The sequence below is a fragment of the Neopsephotus bourkii genome, unplaced genomic scaffold (assembly GCF_033783945.1).
Source record: "Neopsephotus bourkii isolate Nb327-2 ecotype Australia unplaced genomic scaffold, CSIRO-AGI_Nbou_v1 NB_1060, whole genome shotgun sequence".
Classification (NCBI taxonomy): Eukaryota; Metazoa; Chordata; class Aves; order Psittaciformes; family Psittacidae; genus Neopsephotus; species Neopsephotus bourkii.
The window spans coordinates 134,629-143,664 of record NW_026901548.1 but is presented as its reverse complement, the minus strand read 5'-3'; the positions used below and the strand labels follow the sequence as shown (position 1 = coordinate 143,664).

The window sequence follows — 9,036 nt, the reverse complement described above, 5'->3', positions numbered from 1 at the left end:
ACTAATAAAAATTACAGATCACAGAATCATAGAATAGTTAGGGTTGGAAAGGACCTTAAGATCATCCAGTTCCAATTCCCCTGCCATGGGCAGGGACACCTCCCACTAAACCATGTCACCCAACGCTCTGTCCAACCTGGACTTGAACACTGCCAGGGATGGAGCATTCACAACGTCCCTGGGCACCCATTCCAGTGCCTCACCACCCTCACAGGAAAAAATTTCCTCCTTATATCCAATCTAAACTTTCCCTGTTTAAGTTTTAACCCATTACCCCTTGTCCTATCACTACAGTCCCTAATGAAGAGTCCATCCCCAGCATCCCTACAGGCCCCTTCAGATACTGGAAGGCTGCTATGAGGTCTCCACGCAGCCTTCTCTTCTCCAGGCTGAACAGCCCCGACTTTCTCAGCCTATCTTCCTACGGGAGATGCTCCAGTCCCCTGCCCATCCTCGTGGCCTCCTCTGTACTTGTTCTAACAGTTCCATGTCCTTTTTATGTTGAGGATACCAGAACTGCACACAATGCTCCAGGGGAGGTCTCATGAGAGCAGAGTAGAGGGGCAGGATGACCTCCTTCAACCTGCTGGTCACACTCCTTTTGATGCAGCCCCTGGATCTGGTTGGTTTCTGGGCTGCGAGCGTGCTCTGAAGCCAGCTCATGTTCAGTTTCTTATCGACCAACACCTCCAAGTCCTTCTCCACAGGGCTGCTCTGAATCTCTTCTCTGCCCAGCCTGTAGCTGTGCCTGGGATTGCTCCGACCCAGGTGTAGGACCTTGCACTTGGCATGGTTAAACTTCATGAGGTTGGCATCAGGCCACCTCACAAGCGTGTCAAGGTCCCTCTAGATGGCATTCCTTCCCACACAGCTTGGTGTCATCGGCAAACTTGCTGAGGGTGCCCTCAATCCCACTGTCCATGTCACAAACAAAGATGTTGAACAAGACCAGTCCCATCCCCAATCCCTGAGGGACACCCCTCATTACTGGTCTCCAGCTGGACATTGAGCCATTGACCACAACTCTATGTGTGCGGCCATTCAGCCAGCTCTTTATCCACTGACTGGTCCACCTATCAAATTGATATCTCTCCAATTTAGAGACAAGGATGTCGTGTGGGACAGTGTCAAACGCTTTGCATAAGTCCAGGTAGATGATGTCAGCTGCTCTACCCCTGTCCATCAGTCCCGCACCCCATCATAGAAGGCCACCAAATTGGTCAGGCAGGACTTCCCCTCACTGAATCCATGCTGGCTGTCACCAGCCACCTTGCTGTTTTTCATGTGCCTTAGCATGCCTTCCAAGAGAATCTGCTGCAAGATTTTGCCAGGCACAGAAGTGAGACAGACTAGTCTGTAATTCCCTGGGTATATATACATCTGAAACAAGAAACGAAGCACAGCTTCCGGCAGCCCTGCTGCTGGGCACCAGACCATGTGTTGCTGCTCTGCCTTGCTGCTCCTCTGTGTTCTGAAGCCAGGCTGGCTTTCCAACAGTAAGCTTGCTGATAATACCTTGTCTGCTGGGCAGAGGATGGAGGAGTGCAGAGGGGCTTGCAGGGAGGCTTTCTCCTTGCCCTCAGGGTGTTTACTGTATGGAAATTTCAGTAGGAAGCCAAGCATCTGTTCTGCAAATAAAGAGGGTTCCTCAGGGGGATGGGTAAGAGGCCAAATCAGCACATGTGAATACCTGATCTTATGGCAAGAACAGAGCTTGCACAGAGTGTGCAGCAACTCTGAGATTCATTCAACTTCGCTTCCATTGGTTTGTTAGTTCAAACACTGTCACTATTCCATCACAGTCTCTATTTTCCTGCCCACGGCTGAGGGCACCTGGCCCTCGTGGGCATGGGGGAAGGCCTGCATGGTACGAAGATGCATATGTGTGCTCTCTCCAGCAAAGGGGCTTATGTGTGTTCGTTGGTGCATGCACACGCAACGCTGCAGTGCTCAGCCGTGGCTCCAGCATACACAGCCTTCAGACGCTTCCTCTGAGGATGGGGAGCAGAACCAAACTGTGCCACAATAAAAACAGAAAACTACTTCTTCCACACCTTCAAGTGGCCCCTGTTTTGGGGCTTGTCAGAAGAATCTGCATGACCAGTGAGCTTCCTAACTCCTCTCAGAAGACTGTAGAGACCATGCTGTGGCACAAAGGGACCTCTTAAAGGAAGGATTCCTCACAGCCCTGTGTGGGGGTGCCAAGAACAGAGTGCTCTGCCCTGCACTGTATGACACTCCCCATGATGAGTCCTTACCAAGTGAGACACAAAGCTGACACAGCTGAGGATCCTTGCAGACATGGCAGTCAGTGAAAGCAAAAGCAGGGTGGGAACAAGCAGCAGGGAAGGTAAAAAACTGATGGGAAAGCATTCACCAGAGGCACTCTATCCCTAACTTGCTGCTTTCCCAAATGCAGGGAACAGAAGTGATTCAGAAAGGCTCAGAAGTGCAATGGATTTGAGATTAGAGAAAGAGAGCTCTGGCCAACAGGATGGCTGTGCCTCACTGCTCTGACCTAAATCTTTGTCCATTTCTCCAAAGTACCAGCACTGCTTCTCCATTTTGTTGCCTCTGTGCCTCAACTCTCCATCTCCTTTAATCAGAGCCTTGAAATATGTGATGGAGAACTGGTCTCACATCGCTGACAGCAGCAAGTACGGCTAGCACAGATCGTGGGATCTGCCCATCCTTCCTCACAGTACTCCTGCCAGTGCTGAGCAAGTGATACAGAGCACGCAGACAGTGGATGCAGGTGAACAAAAGTGAAAGCAAGCAGATCTTGGACCAAGAACAGCAAGGCTAGCACAAGAGGTGTGGGGAACATACTGGGCTCCCTCCCTTGCAGAGTTTAGGCTCTCACCAGAAGCTGCTACAAAAGCAAGATAAGCCACAAACAATAGGGACCTTTCATTTTCCTTCCACGTTTCCCAGGCAACACCAAGCACCCAACAACAGTTTAGAGTGCAAAAGCCCCTTTGTGGTCAGTTAATGGCAGGAAGATGAAGATACATAAATAGAGCCACTCAGTGCTTATTGTTTGGTAATCCCAGTTAGGCATCTGCAGCAATGACATCCATACCCAACACTAAACTGCTTTTAAGTGCAAATGTCTATGCTGGAACTCTGAAACTCCACTGAAGGAGATGCATTTCCATTCTTAATTTACAGACCTACAGCTATCCCTACACACATGGTTACTAGTGCCTGACAGCAAACAGAGTGAATCCAACTGGAATCATCAGAAGTCCCAGCTATTGGAAAATCCAGCTAGGGACAGACCAAACTATTCTTAGCTCCAGGCATCCTACTTGATGCACAAGATGCCAGCCTGGCCTGAATGCTTGGTTCAATAGCTTTAATGTGAGGTAGCTGCACCACCTGCTGTCTGCTCTGAAGGAAGTTACCAGTGTCTATTAGAACATCATTAAAAATTATCGTTATTAACAAGAGTTTTCTTCTTCGGAATCAGTTCTTTGCAGGACATGCTCTTAATCAGAGACACCAAGAAAGACTACATATCTGAAAACTATGACACGCAAGATCAACAAAGTGACAGTCTCGTCAAAATGGTTCAGGTTCTCAAAGTACAAGGAGTTCACTTTAGTATCAAGCTCCACTCAGGAGGAGGGCTGCACTGTTGTCCCTTTGGGAAGCTCTCTCAAGGTATTTTACTGGAAAACCTCCAAAAGCTAGCATCAAACAAAACTGTCAGGAGAAGGCCATGAAAAAAAAACAAAAAACCGAAAAAAAGCCACCTGCCCAACAGCATTTGTGGTTTAGCAGGAAAGAAAAAGACATCTTAAATCCTGCACCACTCCCCTTTCCTGGACAAGGCTACAGCACTAGCTGTTCCAATCCAATGGGGCAAAGAGGTAAGATTTCTACAAAAACCCACAACACTAGAAGTCTTCTTAGGATGCAGCACCTTGTTCATGTGTGATGTCAGAAAGCTCTCTTGGCTTGCACAAATATGTCAGCCGCAGAAAGATCTCCCTAGTCCTAGAGATAAAAAAAACCTGTTCATGGGCATGTGTTTTGAATGCCAGGCCTCAAAAATAATTGGGCATGCAAGGTCAGTGTTATTTAGTTAAGCTTATTGCTTAAACTAGATCTCCTGTGATACTGTTCTACCTCCCCTTAGCCTGTAGGGCCATAAGGGCTCACACATCTCTGTCCTTCCTCCCACCAACTTCATTTGTCCATGTTCAACTGGTCCCAAATACCAGCATTTAATTCTCTCCATACTGTGCATACAAAACATGGAGGTCACCAGGCACAAAGGCTCCTTCTCACTAGGATAAGTCTACAGATTTATATGTAGTGATCTGCTCCCACCAAGATGGAAGGTTCTGCTTAGCAGAACCGTAAAGAAAGTATGGGATGGTCTATCTACCTTCTCTTTTGAAGCCAAAGCTCAAGCAACACTCAAATCATCCTGAACCACTCAGCCTGCAGTCCAGACATGTCCACGCTCGTTCTACAGCTCATAATCTATGCTCTCAATATACAGCCATCAGGGATTCCCCGATAAGCTTCCTATAGCTTTTTCCCAGTCTCACTGCACTGTTCTACTTCCACTGAACCAGGACTCATCTTCCAAGTTCATTCTCTGTGAAAGGGATTTTGCCTGTTTCTGGTGCAGCGTCTACAGATCCACATTGTAGCAGAGCAGCAGGACAATCTTATCAGGCCCTGGCTCTTTTGGGTGGTCACAGGCAGAGACTCTTGTACCTTCCTCCTAGACCGCTGTCAATCAGGTTTGGTAAGAACAGAGCACGCGGCTTTGTGCTTCATGTTCAGTCAGTGTTGCTGTGGGGTTTCAAGATCCTCTTCCTCCTCCTCGCCATGTTCAGTGGGGCGCAGCAGCAGCTCCAGGTCAGGGTCAGAGCTGGCCTCTTTGTGTAGCTTCAGTGATTCTTCACCTGCATGCAGACAGCCCATTTAGTGACAAACTCACCAGAGGACGCATCAAACCTGGCGCTGTCAAGGAGCTGGAACTAGATACAGCTCCTACTGAAGCTGCTAGACTGCCTACAGAAAAATATGACGGGATTTAAAACAGAATTACCTTTGGAATTCAGGGCTTTGAGAATGACATGGAGATTCCTGACAGACAGACAGCAAAGCCCAGCCAGTTCAAGAGACTGAGGCAGCCCCCCAGCAAACGTGTGGCGAGGAACAAAATGCAGATTTCCTGTGGAAACAAAAAACATGTTAAGTGGTAGGGCAGGACCTGAGGAGATACGCACAAGATGTTTTACAGCTCAAGCCTAGATCACAATGTCAGGCTGCTAATTTCTATCAGCACGTTCTTCCACGTGCAGAGAGTTCTAAAAAGTTTCTAGAAAGAGAACTACCTGTTAAACTGGGATGTGGGATTTTCAGTCCTCTGACTGCACAACTTGGCGACACGGGAATCCTGTGACTTCCAGATCAGACAAATTTCACAAGTTACCATTCAACTCAAAAGTATGTATGTGGATTCCTCAGAGGAGGGGAGGATGTGCCAAACTAGATTAAAGACATAGCTAAAACCAGTGGCTTGTTCATATCCAGATCTGATGCAAGAGATCTTCTTACCCCTTCTCCCTCCCCATCCATTGCTCATGAGGCCCATGTGTTTTAGCCTATCCCAGATACCACCAAACTTTGGACCTTAATGATATTTTTATAGAATAGCTGCCAGTCTCTAACCCTTGTTATCAGGGACCAAGGGACTTCACTGCAGAGACTGCAAGGCAAAGCATCAAGCTCCTGTGCAAGGAGAGCAAAAATAACAGGAGATGATTTCTAAGGCTTCAAGGAAATTTCCACCATGTGAGGGCCATTACAGGGGTTCTTGCCTTCTAGCATTAGCATAGGAACCATGCCTTACCTTAAAAACACCAGCAATGGAAAGGGTGAGACTAGATGTTCTGGAAACCAAGAGGAACTCAGAAAAGCCTAGACCACAGGCAAGAATTCCACCCAAGAACAGCTTCCCTACCAGACAAAACAGCATTCCTGCTTCATGGAAATGGAAGAGCTTCTCTGATATGGACAAAGGCAGGCCTAGGAACAAACGAGTGAGTTGCAGCATATGTTTCCCAACTCCCAGGACTCCTTACAAGAAGACAGGGGTGAGCTGTTCACATTCCAATGATAATATGGAGCCAGTTCTTCACAACCTTCCACAAGCATGGCAGGCTACTATTCCTATGTACTCTTTAATGTTCTGCCAGCATAAGGCATATCTAGGTCCTTATAATTTCAGGTTTCAAACGGCTTTGTAAAGTTCATAGCTGTTCGCTTATCTAAATGAATCATCTTAAACAAAGAACTGTTAAGCAATCTCCCTAGCCACTCTGCAAAGCTACCCCTGCTTTCTCCTGTTAACTCACATACCCTCAGACACCACAAAGAGTGGGAAGAGCCCCAGGAACATGAAGGGTTGCAGGTGAAACATGGTATCAATGGGGTTCTGGAGCCCTGAAAGAATAACAGACCAGGCAGCAATAAGCCAGGGTTTAACACAGTGCCTAAGCTTTTATTAGTGCCATCCCTAGTACTTTGTAATGCCCACGCCTGTGCTGCTGCAGATGCCAAGCCATCTTCAGTACCCATCAACAGATAATCCTTGCCCCTAACACAAGATGTTTTGTTTCTGCAGCAAGGGCTACCATCTCCTTAATCCCCTCCCCGTTACCAGTACCACCCCACGCTTCCTAACACTCCACATATCCAACTCAGCTTTTTGCGTAAGTATCTGCATGACAGTCCAGCAAATACCCCCAATGAAAGAGGCACACAGCACCAGCACAAACCCCTGTGCGTTGAACTGTGTGGACTTGTAGGTGAACATACCACCCCAGCGATAAGCAGAATCACCAGCAGCAATGCTACCCTCTGGATAAGAGCAAACACAAAGTTACTACAGACTCCTGGAGCTGAACAGAGACAGCTACTTTCAGATTCACCCACAAAGCTCACTCTTCCTCTACTTATATGTTGCTTGTACATGTACTGCCTATTTTGCTAGGCCTGACTTTCTTCCTCCCTAAAGCACTGTGTGGGACCCTTACCACTTTCTCCAGCTTGAAGAGCAGTGAAAAAAACAGGATGAAGAAAGTGGCAGAGGATTTGCTCATCGTGTAGCTGTAAGGACCAAAATATACTATCAGTCTCCTCCAACGTAGTCCTTCCCAGCAAAGTACTATTAGGAACCAAATCACCCTCTTCCACATTGCTACCAGCAAGCATCACTGTCCCTGCATGCCAACCCCACTAAGCCAAACACTCATCTGAAGGCATGGACCCTTTCTAAAGCTCATCAGATGATGGTGTTTGTACTCACAGGGAGATAGTGATGTACAGGGAGCTCCAGTTACTCAGCCCAACATCCAAGGAAATAGAGCTAAGGAATCAAAGAAAAAAACACCTTAAGTTAACTGTCTTCTGCTGCATTGAAACCACAGAAACAAAACAATCACAAACAAACAAAACCCAAAGCCATTCAACCAAACAAAACCCTGCTACTTGACCAGAAACATAGAGAACACACCTGGGGGAAAAACCCGAAACATCTTCCTGAGGTTTACTCTTCAATACCAACACAGCTCAGAGATCTTCAGCTCTTTACCGGCCTCTTCCTGTAATTTGAGCTGGGCTCAGCACTGCACTCTCTGAACAAACCGTGCATAAGCACGGAAGTAACACTTGCCCTCCCTGCGAGGGAAAATCATAGTGGATTTGCAGTCTGTTCTGAATGTATCACAGCCTGAGAACTAGTGTGTATGAAGGGCTACTGCGAGGAGGCTAAAGTAGTAAGTCTGGCAACAGTCCTCAGGATCCACATGCAGCTCGTTACAGTGTTCTCCCTGGTACAAGAGCTTCCTACCACAAGAAACAGCTTTACTGGTCACGGTGCTACACTGAGAAGCAGCATTACTACAGCTGTGGAGAAAGCATTTCTCAGAAAACCATGGGGCATGATACCTAAGGTATTGCAAACCTTGCCCAAGATCTTAGATACATACTGTTCTGTGCGAGCCAGTATGAGAGCAACTGAACCAACATCGTACACAGCCAAAGCACTGCTGAAGTAGCTGTGTTCTGAAGAGCTTCACCCCTCAGCCTCAGCTACAGCAGTTCTCTGTGTCACATATGATAAACTTATGCATCATGAAGACTATGTTCCAACCAGAGAAGGCTCCTGAAATAACAAATGCATGGCTTGATACCATGCTAAAGAGGAAAAAGTAACTTGCAGAGACAATTTCCAGAGATACTGTACAAGGTTCTCATTGTTATCCTGTGCCAGTGGCTTCTTCAGAAAAACACGTTTAGCGAGGCCTCTCCACGTTTTAACCAGCTTTGGTTAGGCCCGATAACGACAGCGCGTCTCAAGCTAAAGCTTTAAGCAACGCCTCCACCTACCCCGCACCCGGCGAGAAACGCACGGACGCGCCGCTCCGCCCGGCTCACTCGCGCCCCAGCGGCGCGGCAGGTGCTCGCTTGCTGCAGATCACGGAGGGACCCGGCCCTAAAGCCGCAGCAAACGCGGCTCGGAAGAGGCCCGAGAGGGCGGCCTCGAGCAACCGCCCAGCGCCCCGCTCTCGCTCCCCTGCCCCGGCCCCTCCCGCGCCGGCTGTACCTGAGGGGGCCGCCCGGCTGAGGCAGTCGGCCCGGGAGAGCGCGGCCCGCGGCCGGCCCGAGCGGCAGAGCGCCAGCGCGCGGGCGACCGCCGAGACCGAAGATGAAGAGGAGGTGCAGCAGCGTCTCAAGTCGCAGGGAAGGAAAGCTCTGCGGGACCGACATGCGCTGTCACTGCCGCCGTCCGCATGCCACCGCCCCGCGCCGAGCTGCCCCACACCTTCATGAGCCACTTGTTGTGGGAAGTGCCGCTGATGGAGAAACCGTAGTGCAGCAGCACCAGGGGCGCTGCCCGCCGCCATGCGCCTCAGCTGCCCGCCCGAGCCGGTGGCTCCCTGCGGGGTTAAGGAGGGTGCGCGGGGCGGGGCAGGGCCGGGCCGGGCGGAAGGAGGGTGCGCGGTG

General features: G+C 49.1%; 1 protein-coding gene across 1 annotated transcript; it reads right to left on the bottom strand.

Moving 5' to 3' along the window:
• Positions 1–4,213: 4,213 nt before the first annotated feature.
• On the bottom strand, positions 4,214–8,926 carry SLC35C2 (solute carrier family 35 member C2; the record flags this gene model as incomplete). The annotated part of the gene is given in 13 exon segments (XM_061361270.1): positions 4,214–4,925; positions 5,072–5,107; positions 5,110–5,197; positions 5,879–6,054; positions 6,388–6,473; positions 6,726–6,849; positions 6,852–6,888; positions 7,065–7,137; positions 7,337–7,396; positions 7,595–7,598; positions 8,636–8,727; positions 8,729–8,784; positions 8,855–8,926. Coding segments are annotated over 13 exon segments (1,026 nt in total), but the record flags the coding sequence as incomplete, so codon positions are not given.
• Between the last annotated feature and the right edge of the window lie 110 nt (positions 8,927–9,036).